The 18652-nt window shown below is 45.3% G+C and overlaps 1 protein-coding gene across 1 annotated transcript in view; it reads left to right on the top strand.

The window, feature by feature from the left end:
• The window catches only part of DNAH7 (dynein axonemal heavy chain 7), a 155582-nt gene that overhangs the window by 94126 nt on the left and 42804 nt on the right, over positions 1–18652 (top strand). Inside the window, exons 41-48 of the mRNA XM_083467323.1 lie at positions 2296–2525; positions 4449–4779; positions 6065–6411; positions 8184–8364; positions 11639–11824; positions 13803–13966; positions 15664–15818; positions 17120–17310. Of these exons, the coding sequence (XP_083323449.1) occupies positions 2296–2525; positions 4449–4779; positions 6065–6411; positions 8184–8364; positions 11639–11824; positions 13803–13966; positions 15664–15818; positions 17120–17310 (1785 nt within the window). The remainder of the gene's footprint in view (positions 1–2295; positions 2526–4448; positions 4780–6064; positions 6412–8183; positions 8365–11638; positions 11825–13802; positions 13967–15663; positions 15819–17119; positions 17311–18652) is intronic.

Raw genomic sequence — 18652 nt, 5'->3', positions numbered from 1 at the left:
GTACATCTAATGGTTTCTGTTTTATCCCATTTCTTTAGACATACATTTACACATTCAACATTCAAACATAGTGCTTAATATAACCCTTCCACAGAGATGGAATATGTGCAACTTGCGGACTTAACATATAGAATAAGAAAACAAGAAGAATGTACGTTTAAAGAAGACTGGAAAATGTTTATTGAATATATGGAGGGAAATTGTGTAAACCTGAAAACGCTGGCAGCACTAAGATAAATTCAACAGTGTAAACAAGTTTTGATGGATGTATTAATGGTTTAGTTTATGTAAAATGTGCCGGGATTTATGATATGCAAAATGAACCATGGAAAGAGAAGAAAGGAAGTCATTGATATCTTAAGGATGTAAAATGAGTATTTAAAATTGTAAAACAGAAAACTCAATAAAAATTATATAATAATAATAATAATAAATTTTATTTATATCCCGCCCTCCCCAGCCGAGCCAGGCTCAGGGCGGCTAACAACAGTCAAATAACAATCAAATAATAACACATTCTAAAAATATTTCATTATAAAAATTAGTTAAAATCAAATTGATGGCAACCGATTAAACAAAATTCTGTGCAGGTTGCCAGAGGAGGGAGTCAGGCTGCGCCCTGACCAAAAGCTTGGCGGAACAACTCTGTCTTGCAGGCCCTGCGGAAAGATGTCAGATCCCGCAGGGCCCTAGTCTCTTGTGACAGAGCATTCCACCAGGTTGGAGCTGCAGCCGAGAAGGCCCTGGCTCTAGTTGAGGCCAGCCTAACCTCTCTGAGGCCTGGGACCTTGAGGGTGTTATTATTTGTAGACCGTAGGTTTCTCTGTGGGGCATACCAGGAGAGGCGGTCCCGTAGGTACGAGGGTCCTAGGCCGTATAGGGCTTTAAAGGTTAAAACCAGCACCTTAAACCTGATCCTGTACTCCACCGGGAGCCAGTGCAGCTGGTATAGCACCGGATGAATGTGATCCCGCAGCGAAGACCCTGTAAGGAGTCTCGCTGCGGCATTCTGCACCCGCTGGAGTTTCTGGGTCAGTCTCAAGGGCAGCCCCATGTAAAGCGAGTTACAATAATCCAGTCTGGAGGTGACCGTCGCATGGATCACAGTGGCTAGGTCAGGGCGAGAGAGATAAGGGGCCAACTGCTTAGCTTGGCGGAGATGGAAAAATGCCGCCTTTGTTATAGCTGTAATCTGCGCCTCCATAGAAAGGGAGGTATCGAAGATTACACCCAAACTCTTAACGGACGGTGCTGGCACTAATTGCACCCCTGCAAGAGATGGGAGTTGCCCCCTCGATCCTATATCGTCCCGCCCCAGCCAGAGGACCTCTGTCTTCGAAGGATTTAACTTCAACCGGCTCCCACGTAACCATCCAGCCACAGCTTCCAGACATCTGGTCAGTGTGTCTGGGGCCGAGTTAGGATGGCCATCCATCAACAGATAGAGTTGGGTGTCATCAGCATACTGATGGCAACCCAGCCCAAAACTCCGGACAAGCTGGGCGAGGGGGCGCATAAAGATGTTTAAAAGCATCGGGGAGAGAATCGCACCCTGAGGCACTCCACACACCAAGGAGTGACGCGATGACAATTCCCCCCCCAAGCGCCACCCTCTGTCCCCGATCAGAGAGAAACGAGCGCAGCCATTGAAGGACTGTGCCCTGGATCCCCACGTCGGCAAGGCGGTGGTCCAGGAGTTCGTGATCCACCATGTCAAAGGCTGCTGACAGATCTAGAAGAATCAGCAGCCCCGACCCGCCTCGATCCAGCTGCCTGCGGAGATCATCTGTTAGGGCGACCAGAGCCGTCTCGGTCCCATGACCAGCACGGAAGCCGGACTGGAATGGATCCAAAGCAGATGTTTCATCCAGAAACCTACCAAGCTGTTCAGCAACCGCTCTCTCAATCACCTTACCCAGGAATGGAAGATTCGAGACCGGGCGGTAATTGGATAGATCTATACAAAAGAGAGAGAGAGAAAGTTGTTCCTCAGTCCCGCACTAGACAAGACTAGGCAATTTTTGTTAATTGAATTGTCAATACACTCTTCCACCCAATTCATTTTGTTTTTTGTTTTTGACAAATTAATAATAATAAATAAATAAACATAAAAAATGTGCACCCCAGACCCCTGAGACCATTCTATTGTAACTATCTAACGCTGTTCTTCCTTAGTTGGGACCTTGCTCGTTTTCCATTTTGGGGCTAACAAAACACTGCAGCGGAAGCATTCTTTATGCAATATCTTGTTTCGATGATAAGAGTAAATTATTTGCTCCTCTTCCTTAAATTTAGTCATGGCCTTCAGACGCGTTGCAGGCTGTTGCTACTCGCTCCCTAGAAGATATCGAAATGTCAGAGGAAACCCGAGACGGCTGCATCGATATGTGTCAAAAATTTCATACTACTACCATTAATTTGTCTGAATCATTCTTTAACGAACTCCAGAGACACAACTATGTAACACCTACTTCATACCTAGAGTTGATTTCTACATTCAAATCTCTGTTGGAAAAGAATAGGGCGTAAGTTATTAATATAAAAATTTGAAATAGCCTTGCATTCCCCGCTCCCAGCCCCTGCCTGCGCTTCCAGCCCCATATAACAGATTGAGTATAGCATGCACAAAAGGCGAGTTGTTCTCATTATTCCCTACTTGGACATATAACGTATAGCGTCTCGACTCCCATCGTTCAGCCCAGACACTGAGGTCCAGCGCTGAGGGCCTTCTGGTGGTTCCCTCACTGCGAGAAGCGAAGTTACAGGGAACCAGGCAGAGGGCCTTCTCGGTAGTGGCACCTGCCCTGTGGAACGCCTCCCATCAGATGTCAAGGGAATAAACAACTATCTGACTTTTAGAAGACATCTGAAGGCAGCCCTGTTTAGGGAAGTTTTAAATGTTTGATGTTTTATCTTGTTTTTAAAAATTCTGTTGGGAGCCGCCCAGAGTGGCTGGGGAAACACAGCCAGATGGGCAGGGTATAAATAATAAAATTATTATTATTATTATTATTATTGGCATATAGGGTGTTAGACCAGGTGTGCAATTTTTCTCACTTGGTCACCCTTCATGAGTAAGGATTTCCTGTAGATGACCAGGCAAAGAAGCTTTTGTAATTAACAAACAAACAAACAAACAAACAAACAAACAAACAAACAAACAAACCTACGAGTTTTGACCCTTTTCTTCCTTCTCTTAAGACAGGCATAGGCAAACTCAGGCCTCCAGATGTTTTGGGACTACAACTCCCATCATCTCTAACAGGACCAGTGGTCAGGGGTGATGGGAATTGTAGTCTCAAAACATCTGGAGGGCCGAATTTGCCTATGCCTGTCTTAAGGTGTTGATGCTTCCCAAATGACGAGCATAGACCTGTATTGATAGCAGGCTAATAAAAATATTGTAGCTGGTGACTTTCGTCTCTTTGCAAGATAGTGTCTGCTTTTCTGAGCTGTTAGAAACTTTTTTCCCACTTTTAATTTTTTTTATATAATTGAGTTTGTTGTAAGGTATTTGTATTTATTTGAGCGCTTAACCACCCATTCATTTATTTAGCTTGCACTGGCTTTCCCAGTGCTCAAAGCAGCTTACAAAGCCTGCCAAAATGAGCAGCTGAGATGACATGCTGTGCCCCATCTGCATTTGAAAGACTTACATTTCCTGACTCCTGGGGAGGTTCTCTAGGACTTGAAAAAGTGTAGATACACAGAGCCCGGGCCCAATCGGTCAAAATGTAGACAACGCAAAGGTTAAAACAGGGAGAGTCTGTCTTTGAATTACCGTACCTTAATCCTAGGCTAGGAATGGTTTTATAGGTAAACACCAGCACCTCAAATTGGGCCAGGATTTGTGGCCTTGTCAGGGGAAAGTGAGTTTGAAAAAAGGGTAAAGTAATATTTATCTAAAAGTAGATTGCTGGCTACCTTGGAATGTAATCTTAAAATATGTGAAATAAATAGATATTTGAGTTACAGTGGTGCCTCGCAAGACGAAATTAATCCGTTCCGCGAGTCTCTTCGTCTAGCAGTTTTTTTGTCTTGAGAAGCAACCCTATTAGCGGCTTAGCGGATTAGCGCTATTAGCGGTTTAGCGGCTATTAAAGGCTTAGCGGCTATTAAAGGCTTAGCGGATTAGCGGCTAAAAGGCTATTAGCTGCTTAGCGGCTTAGAAAAAGGGGGGAGGAGCGGGGAAAAATCGGAACACTTGCAAGACGTTTTCGTCTTGCAAAGCAAGCCCATAGGGAAAATTGTCTTGCGAAGCAGCTCAAAAACGGAAATAAGGTTAATAAGGTTATGAAATTGAGTCAGGCTTTAAAAACCCAAGAAGATTGATAGTTGGTTACTGGAAGGGGAAATGGAATCAGGTGTGCATTCAGCAAAAGGGGCTGCTTTCGGATTAACTTGACGACACTTGTTGCCGGTGTGAACATCTCCTGAATTGCTTCCAGGCAGGTGATGAAAATGAAGAAAAGGTACGAAGTTGGCTTGCAGAAACTGGACTCGGCGGCAGCCCAGGTGGCCACGATGCAGGTGGAGCTGGAAGCCCTGCAGCCGCAGCTCAGGGTAGCCAGCAAGCAGGTGGACGAGATGATGCTCGTGATTGAGAAGGAGTCCCTGGAAGTTGCCAAAACGGAGAAAATAGTGAAAGCCGACGAAATCGTGGCTAACGAGCAAGCCATGGCTGCCAAAGCGATCAAAGATGAGTGCGATGCTGATTTGGCCGAAGCCTTGCCAATCCTGGAAAGCGCCCTGGCTGCTCTTGACACTTTGACTGCACAGGTATGGCCTTCAGGATATATAAAGGTGTGTGTGTGTGTGTGTGTGTGTGTGTGTAATACACACACACACACACACACACACACACACACACATATATGTCATCTCCTTAAATGCCACCAACTTCTACTTTTAACTATGGATCGCTATGACGACGCTCATTTTACATACCCATGAAAAAGAGGACATGTCCTGGAAAAAGAGGGCATGTGGCAACCCAGAGAGAGAGAGAGAGAGAGAGAGAGAGAGAGAGAGAAAGACTGACTTCTTGGTTGTGTGTTCTGAATATATACAACGTTCTGAATATATGCAACATATATACAATGGCGTTTTAGGATTTGTTTGCTGAATCATATAGCTAGGAGTTTTAGAAAGCAATACTGTAATGTATTTTGAAAATAATAAGATACAGTCAGGGGTGCCAACTTGAATAAAATATTGGGGGGGGGGAGGTAAGCCCTGCCCCGCCTAATTGACCCAAAGGGATTTCGGCCCCTAGGAGTTGGCTGCTATGGCTGCAATATCAGCTTTGAAAAGAAATGATATTTAAAGGAAGGAAAGGTATGTTGTTGATTTGCCAGTCTAACTGTGACAGTTCCACATTTTGGAATCTATCTTGATGCAGACAGAACGATACCAGATGCTGTCGGAAGAAGCCACGGGGAACAATTTGTGATTGTACTGTAGGTACTTGTAATATTCCTTTGTTTTGCAATGGCCATTTTGCCTCAGACAAAATGGCTCAGATAGGTTTTTGGTGTATATTAGAAAAAGCTTCCCTAAACTTAACATTTGTGCAACATGTAGATCAGGGGTAGGCAACCGAAGGCCCGGGGGTCGGATGCGGCCCAATTGCCTTCTAAATCCAGCCCGCGGACAGTCCGGGAATCAGTGTGTTTTTACAAGAGTAGAATGCGTCCTTTTATTTAAAATGCATCTCTGCATTATTTGTGGGGCCTGCCTGGTGTTTTTACATGAGTAGAATGTTTGCTTTTATTTAAAATGCATCTCTGGGTTATTTGTGGGGCGTAGGAATTCGTTCATTTCCTCCCCAAAAATATAGTCTGGCCCACCATGGTTGAAAAGGGTTGCTGACCCCTGATGTAGATGGTGGTGAGGTAAGGTAGGAATGAGAATAAAAGCTGGGGAGGCTGGAATGTGAGGTGTGAAACTCATGGTGCATTTGCTGCAAGATTTCTGATGCTAACACATTGATGTGGATATATTGAGATGAAATCTAGTAGAATGCTTGAACTCTAGAGACGGAAGAACTATTATTTATTTTAAGGATATCACTGTTGTGAAGTCGATGAAGAGCCCTCCTGCTGGCGTGAAGCTTGTCATGGAAACAATTTGCATCTTGAAAGGCATCAAGGCAGATAAAATTCCAGATCCCACAGGTACAGGGAAAAAGATAGAAGATTTCTGGGGTCCTGCTAAGAAACTCCTGGGGGACATGAGGTTTTTGCAGTCGCTTCATGAGTACGACAAGGACAACATCCCTCCAGCGTACATGAGCATCATTAGAAAACAGTATATCACCAATCCTGAGTTTGTGCCGGAAAAGATTCGGAATGCTTCCACGGCCGCAGAAGGCCTATGCAAATGGGTCATTGCCATGGATTCCTACGATAAGTAAGTCCTTGTTTAAGAGCAGTCATTCATTTCAGCTTTGAGAGGTCGCCTTTCTGCCTTACCCCTCCCAAGGCGCCTTCCTCACAGCATATTTAATAACATAAAACCCAATAACGTGTCGCAAACCCATAAAACCACAATCTATAAAACACGGAAGCATCTACAAATATTACAACGGCAGCAGTTAAAGCAATGTGTTTTGTGGTGGTCTTGAGAGGATATCAAAGCACGGCATAAAACGTTAAGATACGCAGCACTAAAATATCAGTTAAAGTTTAACTTCAGGGCCCATATTAAAGTCATCACTGTAAGAGAGCTTTGCATGGCCTGTTTAGATATGAATGAAGGATTTTGTCTTGCTAGATATTTCTTTTTCTTGCTCCTTCTTCACCAAGGCATAGAAAGTTTCAGGAGCAAACTGCCACCCTATTATTATTATTATTATTATTATTATTATTATTATTACAGTCGTACCTTGGTTTTCTAACAGCTTAGTTCTCGAACGTTTTGTCTCCTGAATGTCGCAAACCCGGAAGTGAGTGTTCCGGTTTGCGAACTATTTTTGTAAGCAGAATGTCCAACGCGGCTTCTGATTGGCTTCCTGAAGCCAATCGGAAGCCGTGCTTTGGTTTCCGAACGTTTTGGGAGTCAAACGGACTTCTGAAACAGATTCCGTTCAACTTCCAGGGTATGACTGTATTATTACAGTGGTACCTCGGGATGCGAACGGGATCTGTTCAGGAGCCCCATTCGCATCCCGAACAGAACGTAAGATGCAATAGCGTATCTGTGCTTGCGCCGGTCGCATTTTGCTGCTTTCGCACATGCGCGTGATGTCATTTTGACCATCTGCGCATGCGTGAGCGGCAAAACCCAGAAGTAACGTGCTCCATTACTTCCGGGTCGCCGCGGAGCGCAGCCCGAAAGCGCTCAACCGGAAGTGTATTTATCCCGAGGTATGACTGTATTATTATTATTTGTTATTATTAATAATAATCAGGGCTGTCTTAAGTATATCCGGCGCCGTGGTGCAAAGATCCATCCGGCGTCCCCCCCCCCCATTTCCCAGAGTTGCCGACCTTTTTATGGCGCTGCCAGCAGCTTTGCGGGGCTGGAGGAGGCGGGCAGCGGCTGGAGGGTGGCAGGGAAGAGGCGGAGGCTCTGGGCGCTTCAGCGAGGCTTAGGCATGCTGGCCACATGACCCAGAAGCTGTACGCTGGCTCCCTTGGCCAATAAAGCGAGATGAGCGCTGCAACCCCAGAGTCAGTCACGACTGGACTTAACGGTCAGGGGTCCCTTCACCTTTTATTGTGGTTTTATGTTGTGAACCTCCCTGAGACCTGTGGGTATAGGGTGGTACACAAATTTAATTAATTAATAATAATATAGCTGTTGGACAGTGGAACAGACAGTCTCAGAAATTAGTTGTGATGCTGAAGGATTTTGTTCAATCAGCATCTTTTAGTAAGCCAACCTGATATACGCTTGCCAGGCTAATACGTAGATCACAACACAGTTACTTTTCTGTTTTTGTACTTCTCCATATTTTGTGATTTAAAATGCATTAAATAGTATTTGAAAGTTTGAGTGCATACAAAAACATGTGTTTTAGGGAGAAGGAAGTACAAAAACTAATACCTCAAAAATTGCCATGCGTGTGGCTCTGTGTTTGGCGGGGAGGGAGTATTGGTGCAGAAGTGGGGCATAAATTGTCTTTTGTTTGCATGTGGATGCGTAAAAACGGTCTCTGTGACATGTTACCATTTCACCAGAGTGGCTAAAGTCGTTGCCCCTAAGAAGATAAAGCTGAGCGCAGCGGAAGGGGAACTGAAGATTGCTATGGATGGTTTGAGAAAGAAACAAGCAGCCCTGAAGGAAGTTCAGGACAAGCTCGCGAAACTTCAGAAGACACTGGAACAAAAGAAGCAGGAGAAAGCAGACCTAGAGAACCAGGTAAGTAACATGGAGTCGGCTCATAGGTTCGTGTTATTTATTTAGGGTGTCTCCGTCATCAGGGCTGTCAGGCAGCTGCCAATCAGATGCACCATTTAAAAATTCAAAGGCTTTGATCCTGAGATGCTCTGGCGGAAGACGGTTTTCCTTTCCCCATCTTCTTCCTGGCAGCCTCCAGAGTCAGTTGCATCAAGAGACACTTTATGCAGGCATCCCCAAACTCGGCCCTTCAGCTGTTTTGGGACTACAACTCCCATCATCCCTTGCTAACATGACCAGTGGTCAGGGGTGATGGGAATTGTACTCCCACAATAGCTGGAGGGCCGAGTTTGGGGATGCCTGGTTTATGGAAGACTCTGTGCTGGGATTTATTTATTTATTTATCCATCCAACTTATACACCGCCCTATACCCGGAGGTTTCAGGGTGGTTCACAACAAGACCACAACATATAAAATCAAACCAAAAGCAGTAACCCAATAACTCACCCCGCCCCCAAAAGCCATATTCGAAAAGGGTGCTGGATGTCAATAAAATGAACGTTTTTGCCTGGTGCCCAAAGGTGTATAATGAAGGCGCCAGGCAAACATCCCTGGGGAGAGCATTCCACAGATGGGGGGCTACTGCAGAGAAGACCCCGTTCTCGTATTGCCACCCTCCGGACCTCTTGAGGAGGAGGCACACGAAGGAGGGCCTCAGAAGGTGATCTCAGGGTCCGGGTAGGTTCATATAGGAAGAGGCGGTCCTTGAGGTATTGTGCTCCTGAGCCGTTTAAGGCTTTAAAGGTCAAAACCAGCACTTTGAATTGGGCCCAGAAACTAATTGGTAGCCAGTGCGGCTGGACCAGGATCGGTGTAATATACTCAAACCACCTTGCTCCGGTGAGCGACCTGGCCGCTGAATTCTGCACTAGCTGAAGTTTCTGAACCGTCTTGTGCCTTTTAGTTAATGCTACACTGTGGTCTAAACCACAGAGCCTAGGGCTTGCCGATCAGAAGGTCGGCGGTTCACATCCCCGAAATGGGGTGAGCTTCCTTCGCTCGGTCCCTGCTCCTGCCAACCTAGCAGTTTGAAAGCATGTCAAAGTGCAAGTAGATAAATAGGTACCGCTCCGGCAGGAAGGTAAACGGCATTTCCGTGTGCTGCTCTGGTTTGCCAGAAGCGGCTTAGTCATGCTGGCCACATGACCCGGAAGCTGTACGCCGGCTCCCTTGGCCAGTAAAGCGAGATGAGCCCCAGAGTTGTCTGCGACTGGACCTAACGGTCAGGGGTCCCTTTACCTTTACAGAGAAGAAAAATTTAGGCCACGGGCTTTTATGAGCTCCCTAGATCTCTAGATTTGCTGCCATGCTTTGTAACAGTGATGTCAGTTCCAAGCCATATGTGAACTTGGTCTTTTGTCAGAGAGGGTCTGTGTGCAATGGATAGCTCCTCTTCTGCACAGGTCTAGCTGATCCCCCTGAATACCCAAGGAGAAGGGATCCATAGAGCCTGCCAGCATTAGACATGCTTCCTAAAAGTGGTCTTTTGTAAGGTGTTTTGCTCCCTTTCTGATCCTCCTCCATTTGCCCTCTTTCTTCTCTCTCTCTCTCTCCTCCAATTTCTGGTTCCTTTTCTCCCTTAACAGCATTCTCCTCCTCCTCTCCCACAGTCACACTGGCTTCCACCTTTCCACACTTCACTCTCCTTTTTCCTCTTGCTGTTGGTCTTCGTTCTCCATCCCTTTCCATCCTCCCTCCTATAGTGCTGGCTGACTGTCTGACAGTCAGCCCTTGCAGGGAAATCAAGCTCTGGGAGATGAATAGAGGTCTCCTGACAACGCTCAGCACCCTTAACAAACTACAGCTCCCAGGATTTTGTAGGCGAAGCCATGATTGTTGCAGTAGTATCCTATTGCTTTGAATTTATGGTCTGGATTAGATTGACCCTTGGTCTGATCTGTCTAGTAAGGCTCTTGTCACCCAGGAACACAAAGCAAAGCAGAAAGACGCAGGTTTTTGGCATGGAACACAGAATCAAATAATTGTTTGGTTGGAACCCCCTGCAATGCAGAGATATGCCTTTTGTTGGAACATGGAAGCATCTGAATAACAACAACAACAACAACAACAACAACAACAACAATAATAATTTATTATTTATACCCCGCCTATCCAGCTGGGTTTCCCCCGCCACTCTGGGCAGCTTCCAACAGAATATTAAAAACACGATAAAGCATCAAACATTAAAAACTTCCCTGCCTTCTAAAAGCCAGATAGGTGTTTATTTCCTTGACATCTGATGCGAGGGTGTTCCACAGGGTGGGTGCAACTACCGAGAAGGCCCTCTGCCTGGTTCCCTGTAACCTCACTTCTTGCAGGGAGGGAACCGCCAGAAGGCCCTCGGAGCTGGACCTCAGTGTCCAGGCTGAACGATGGCTGTGGAGATGCTCCTTCTGGGTTAAGGCCATTTACAGCTTTCAAGGTCAGCACCAACACTTTGAATTGTGCTTGGAAATGGAATAAAGGTGAAGAGAAAATGAACCCAAGGGAGTCTCTCTTGTAGCATGCAACTACGACTTCTTTGTCTGTTGGACTTTAGTCTGGCAGAGGTACAGCTTCTGCCTGTATGCCTGAATTTTTCCTACCAAATCTGGGGACTTTCAAAGAAGAAACAAGGGAGAAGGAGAAGTCCCTAGGTCCAGGTCTCTCCCAGATTCTTTTTCTTCCTCCCATTCTCATTAGGCAAGAATGTTTGCAGCATAGATTCACAGCCAGCAGACAATGTTGGTCCCTGTGTGAATTTGCAGCCCTGTGCGGCATTTCCAAAATCTCCAATATCGGCAGACATATTTGAGAAGCCGATAGAAAATTCAGTCTGCGTTTTGCTCATGGCCCGCATTCATATGAAAGTGACCTTCGCAAGTCAGCACAATGCTTTCGTGAGCTATGCATTGCTTTTTCAGATGCTACTGTTTTCTGTATCGCATATAAATCCATTATCAATTTCACATTTCAGGCGGAAGGCAATAATTTATTTGAGGGAAAGAAGAATGGAAATGCCATAGACCTTGCTGAATTCAGCCATGACAATCTGTCACACACGTTTTCTTCCCCGCTTTTCCCCCTTAAGGCATTGCAGCTTCAAATCCAAAGGCCATTTATTTTATTGAGAAATAATAATATAGCCGGGCAAAATCGATGCATCTGTGCTTGCTCTCAGAAGCATTAAAAGCAAAATCTGCGGTAACAATAGCTGCAAAGTATTTTGCCTAAAGTTTATGTTTTGATTTTAAGGTTGACCTGTGCAGCAAAAAGCTGGACCGAGCGGAAAAATTACTTGGTGGCCTTGGAGGTGAGAAAACCCGCTGGAGCCAGACAGCTTTGGAACTCGGAAAGCAGTATATCAATTTGACAGGCGATATCCTCATCTCATCAGGCATTGTGGCTTATCTGGGAGCCTTCACATCCAGCTACCGACAGGTAAGGAATGAAGGAATAAATGACATTTTTTTTGTGTGATTGAAATGTTTCTATACCAAATAAGCAGCTGGTTTCCGCCAGCTGGCCAGACGTTTAACCTAGTCTGGAACAGAAGTGAAGAGATTAAAATAGTGTTTGCTGTAATAATAATAATAATAATAATAATAATTTTTATTTATACCCCGCCCTCCCCAGCCAAGGCCGGGCTCAGGGCGGCTAACAAGCAATAATAAAAACAAGTTGAATGAATACAACTTAAAAACAAGATTAAAATACAACAATTTACATATTGAAACATTAAAATATTAAAATGCAGCCTCATCACAGGAGGAGAAAGGAAAAACGAAAAAGAAAGAGGGGGAGGGAATCAAACTGGCTCCAAGCCAAAGGCCAGGCAGAACAACTCTGTCTTACAGGCCCTGCGGAAAGAAATCAGATCCTGCAGGGCCCTGGTCTCATGAGGCAGAGCATTCCACCAGGCCGGAGCCAGTGTTGAAAAGGCCCTGGCTCTGTTTGAAGCTAATCTAACTTCTTTAGATAAGAGAAGGAACACAGGGGAACACAACTCTGGGACTTTTTCCTGAGCAGGATCATCAGCAAAATTTATGGCTCCTCTTTGCTCTCGCAAGTGAACAAGACACTAATGAGACTTTCAGGTTTGGTTCCGACAGGTTAGAATAGATGAAGTCAGAGAATGGGGGAAATAATCGAGCAGAGGCTAGATACTTCTGTGCTTTTCTTTGATGGGGCTCCAACTTCATGCTAGCAGTTTAAATGGCCACGCTTCCTTGCGAGATCATTTTCACTTCTAGTTGAAAGTTAAGGTTTTATTCCGTATAGTGTGTTCTCCATAATAGAGAGCACGTGTTGCGGTGGGGGCCAAAAAGGCCACCCCACTGTTGTTGGGCAAATTGGCCACATGCTGTGATTGGGCAAGGAGTTTTGCTGGGTAGAATGTTATGTTGCTAAAGTGTGGGAGGGGTCAGAGGTCTTAAATACAGGACTCGCAGCCTGGGACCTTCTCTTGGGCTGCGTGCACCGGATCACCCGCCCACCCTCCCTGAAAAGGGGGGGGTGATCGTTGTCCTCTGACCTTGCTATGCCTGCCATGGGGTCGTCTGCCTTGGGGCAGGGGCCTGGTAGGAATTTTGTCCATTTGGCTGATTGGCTGTTGCCATTTGGTTTTGCCTACTGCGTAGCAAATCGTCACAACTTGTAAGGTTGGCCGTTAGGCATTGGTTCAAATTGGTTGGTGGAGGGGTAAGTGCCTACCCCTCCAAATGGTGCGGAAAGGGAATTCCGTTAAAGGAATCCAGGGGGCTTGCCATTCTTTTCATCCTTGTCCCTGGCATCGGACTTGGGCCGTGCAAGCCACCAGGAGCATGAGGGTGAGAAGTGAGGGACTGAGGCCCAGCTTCATTTTCTCCCCAAAAATTGTTTCCCTCACTGGCTTCCGCTGGAATCTGGAAGTGAGTTCTGTCCCTGGGGCAAGGACAGATAGTCGTAACCAATGCCTAAGCAACCACTCATTTGTGTGTATTTAAATAAAGTTGTGGCCAAATTCATGCCAAAAACCCTAAACAAAAATTGATGTGTGAAGTGTGAGTTATTGGGGTGGCCTGGGGGACCTTGACGCGCAAATGCAGATATGTGCAGATTTAATGGATTGTTTATTAATCAATTGATTGCCTGAAACGCCCAAGATTAATTGACTAAGATTTCTTTTAACTGGGGGAGAGCTCTACTTTGAAGTAGCTCTTGGATTTCTGTATTGTCCCCATAATAACTGATGGCAAGCATACTGTTTAAAATTGTAAGGAGGAACACACAGACTTGCTCTTGCAGTCACCAAGGGCGAGTAGACTTTGGCAGTGAGCTGTAATGCTTTGGACTGCCATAAGACTGGCATTGCTTCCCGTACAGATCTAGCAGCGGCCGAAGGTGACTTTGGCTAACACTTGGCGCTCTTCCCTTGCAGAACCAAGCACAGGACTGGATATTGACATTGAAGGCAAGAGGCATCCCTTGTTCAGATGACTTTTCTCTAACGACAACTTTAGGAGACCCGGTTAAAATCCGAGCTTGGAATATTGCCGGGCTGCCTTCTGACACATTTTCCATTGACAATGGCATTATTATCTCGTAAGTAGCAGGTGTTTCAGATAGACATCATTAATCTCAAAGGTTTTTTTAAAAGCTTTTAAAATATATATATATAATCTCAGCCACTGCTAGAAGCAATACCTTAGTTCTCAGATGCCTTGGTATTCAAACAACTTGGAACCCAAACACCGCAAACCCGGAAGTGTGTGTTCCGGTTTGTGAACTTTTTTTGGAAGCCGAACATGTTCCTTTTTGAGTGTTACGCTTCCGATTTGAGTGCCACGCTTGTGTTTTGAATGTTACGCTGAGGTCTGTTTGTTTTTGCTATTTATTTTGCGTTTTTGTTTCCGTGGGTTTGTTTTGTTTTGTTTTTGTGACTGTGTGGAACCCACTTCAGCTACTGATTGATTGTGTGACTGCGGTACATTGTTTATTGCTTTCATTTGATGGATCAACGGTCCCGTTAGAGAGTAAAATCCATGTTAAATTGCTGTTTTAGGGGTTGTTTTTAAAAGTCTGGAACGGATCAATCCATTTTGCATTACTTTCTATGGGAAAGCACAACTTGGGTTTGGAACGTTTTGCTTTTGGAATGGACTTCCGGAACGGATTAAGTTTGAGAACCAGGGTACCACTGCACTCTAAACCAGAGGTGCTGAGGGTTTTTTGGTTTGAGGGTTACATTGCCCCATGGCCGGGCCTCAGATGGCTGTATGCCAGGTTTTGAGACAGGGTCATGAACAAAATATGAAAAGGAACTAATGCTGGTTCCTTCAGATTTAATTTAAATTTATTAATTCACTCATAATTAATTTATGGGCTCTTCGTTTTGACAAGCTTACCATCCCTATTGAGAAAGTAGTAAGAATTCATTTGACCTAAAAAGGTACCCACCCACTCACCCCAGTGCCTGTCCCGTGGAAGGCCTTCCCATCAGATGTCAAGGAAATAAGCAACTATCTGACTTTTAGAAGACACCTGAAGGCAGCCCTGTTTAGGGAAGTTTTTAATGACTGATTGGAAGCCGCCCAGAGTGGCTGGGGAAACCCAGCCAGATGAGCAGGGTATAAATAAATAAATAAATAAATAACCCTTGCCCCATCAAATCTAGTTATGCTGCTGTTGGGCACACAAGCCTACTGACTTGGTAAGGGGACAGGATCATTTCTCTAAGGCACCTCTGGTTGGTTCATTCGTTTTTACTTTCCAGTAAACATGCTGTCAGGGAACTGACATCAGAGCAGAGGGGAGAGGCGAGGCTCCCAGATTCTGCAGGAGAGGGAACGAGTAAGGGAAGAGAGAGAACGTCATCTGGGGAAGGAAGTCCAGGTGACACCAGGAAGAAGGGAGAGGCAGAGAGCATCTCGGAGGTGAGGCTCCGAGACTCTTCCAGTGAAGTCAGTGAGGAGGGTGGAGGACCACCACTCGGCATGCCCACTCTGCGCAGAAGGCTTCCGCGCAGAGAGGCGAGGCGAAGGTTGTCCGTTAAGGAATTCTTATGCTGGAGAAAATTTAGGAGACGCCCACTCACGGATTCTGCTAGCGACTGAGCAGCAGCGCCAAGGGCTGCTCAGTCAGGGAAAGACACAACCGCCCCTAAGCAGTTTGGAACAGCTGGAGGTTTACACACAAGCAACCCCAATTCCCTTGACACATGCATAAGGGTTGCACTGCACAGAAGACAAGGCGAAACCTCATTCGCAAGGTTTTGTGCGCTCCCATGTCTTTCTCTCCAGAAACGCCAGAAGATGGCCTCTCATGATCGATCCTCAGGGCCAAGCCAACAAGTGGGTGAAGCACATGGAAAAGGCAAACAGCTTGCACGTCATCAAACTCAGCGACACGGAATTTGTGAGAACGCTAGAAAACTGCGTCCAGTTTGGCACACCTGGTAAGCGACCGGGTCCTGAAAAGCAGAGACTGCTAACGAACTTGGAGAGTGCAGGATGATTCATTGTAAACGCAGAACTGCGGGTTGCTTTTATAGTTGACCAAATTTGGTTGCAATACCACCAGACCAGTGGAACTCTTATTGCACTTGAAAATTAATTTACAATCCTTGTTTTTTCTTTCATTCAGGGGATGTGACAGTCCTCTTTATACTGCTTTGGTCTCGATCTGATTTGACGAGAAATATATGCTATCGAGCTACTGATTAACTTGCTAGCCCCTGCCCTGGTATTCAAAATACAAGCTTTGCCTAGTCTTTTCTAGTTCAGGACTGAGGAACCACTCTCTCTTTCTCTTTGTGTATAATTTTTATTGAGTTTTCTGCTTTACAATTTTAAATACTCATTTTACATCCTTAAGATATCAATGACTTCCCTTCTTCTCTTTCCATGGTTCATTTTACATATCATAAATCCCTGCCTATTTTACAAAAGATACCATTCAGAATTCCATTCTTGCATCCATCAAAACTTGTTTACATTGTTGAATTTATCTTAATTCTGCCAGCGTTTTCACCTGTACACAATTATTTCCCATATATCCAATAAACGTTTTCCAATCTTCTTTAAACGTATGTTCTTCTTGTTCTCTTATTCCATTGATTAACTCTGCGAGTTGTGCATATTCTGTCAACTTAAGTTGCCATTCTTCTTTGGTTGGGACCTTGCTCGTCTTCCATTTTGGGGCTAACAAAACACGGGCCACAGTAGTAGCATACAAAAATAACCTTTATGCAGAAACCACTTTCAGCCCCAAGGGCCAGATTTGAATGCTGCCAGCCTTCCTGGAGGCCACATTCCAATGGCGGGTGGGGCAAAACAAATAAATCCATAACCATGAAAAATCAAACAAAAGAACAAAGAAATTACAAACACGTTATGGGAGCAGCATGCCAGTAGCAAATAGGTCCACACCTAACCACCAACCACAGGCATACACATCAATCTATCCATAGCATTATTGCCTTCCTTCCTTCCTTCCGAATCATAAGATTTTAGCATTGGAATGGACCACGAGGGTCATCTAACCCAACCCCTTGCAAGGCAGGAATCTTTTGCCCAACATGGGTCTCAAACCTGCAAAGATGAGATTGCGAGTCTCATGCTCTACCGACTGAGCTATCCCAGGCTTCAGCCAGAACATTATTTCCCCTCTGCCTTTTGTTGTTGCTCCCAGCAAATTGTAAGTCAGGGAGTTAATGGTTTTTTAACCAAATCTTTTTTTTTCTGGTTGTAACCAAAGTGCTGCTGGAAAACGTTGCTGAAGAACTGGACCCTATTCTTGAGCCACTTCTGCTGAAGCAGACCTTCAAGCAGGCCGGCAGCATCTGTATCCGTTTGGGCGATTCCACCATTGAATACGCTCCCGACTTTCGCTTCTATATTACAACCAAGCTGAGAAACCCCCACTACCTCCCGGAAACATCTGTCAAAGTGAGTGGTTTGCACAGGAACATGGAGCTGTTTGCTTTCGCTTTAATAATCAGATTGCTCATATCGTTTGCAATAATAGGATTGAAGGAATGGGTTTCTGTGCAGTAAGTTTAAAACTGACTCAACCCCCCCCCCTTTTCTTTTTTCTCCAAGAGAGCACTCTAAAATGCATAAAACCTGAGCTGTTGAGCAAATGCATAACAAGGACACAGCTGTATAAACAGCTCTCTCCTTTATCAGTCATGGCAAGGGATGACCCTGTACTGTACCAGTAGAACAGAGAAGACAGGTCTGTGCCTTATCTTATGTCCTGACCACAAAAGACGCACAGACCCAATCTGGGAACACCGCCAGAGTGTGTTCTCGGAGATGATGACCTCTTGCTCCAAGATAAGAGTAGGAACAGGAAGATGCTTTTATGGTCAGAAGTACAGGAAGGAATACCCTTTTATGGTCAGAAGTACAGGAAGGAATACCCTTTTATGGTTAAGAATACCAAAGCAAGAACATATGTGATGTCAACCTGCGTACATAGGCTGACGTGGTTGGATTCCTGGGGAAGGAGGGAGATGGTGCCTGGAGGATATATATACTGCATGTAATTTCTCATTTCTTTGGACTTGCTGTGGACTCACCACGCAAGTGCCTTCTGCTATCTGGAGAGCAGAATAAACTCTTTCTTTGAACCAACCTCGGTGTCATTTGACTTCCTTCCTCCTGTCCCAGAGCAACGCAGACCCAATCGGTGAACTCCAATAAAGCTACAGGATTACAGTCATACCTCTTGTTATGTTTGCTTCAGTTTGCACATTTTCAGATTGCGTCCCGCGGTGACCTGGAAGTACCGGAAAGGGTTACTTCTGGGTTTCACCGCTTGCGCATGCGCAGATGTGCAAAATGACATCACGCACATGCGCAGAAGCGGCGAATCACAACCCGCACAGATGCGAGTTGCATTCTGTTCATGTTGCGTATGGGGCTCTGGAACGGATCCTGTTCGCAACCAGAGGTACCACTGTAATCTTTTCCACAATGCTCTCCCTTGCAGTTGCATATGCTAGTATGATCAGCTGCTTTTACTTTTAATTTTTTATAGCATTATTCTTATTCTTATTATTTACTTTAGCCCAGCACAGAAGAAGATAAAAAACATATATGAAAATAGCACACATCGTCTAATCCAGCCTTTCTCAACCTTTGGTCCCCAGATATTGTTGGCCTACAACTCTCATCATTTCTAGTAGGGGTGCCACCTATAGGGGACCCTGCGGGCCCGAGCACCCACAAAATAATTGTTGTCGGTATTCAGCACCCACACTGCAGGGCCCCCGACGCAACTTCT

The sequence above is a fragment of the Podarcis liolepis genome, assembly GCF_965112155.1.
Source record: "Podarcis liolepis genome assembly, chromosome: 1".
NCBI lineage: Eukaryota > Metazoa > Chordata > Lepidosauria > Squamata > Lacertidae > Podarcis > Podarcis liolepis.
This window is presented reverse-complemented; position numbering and strand designations above follow the sequence as displayed.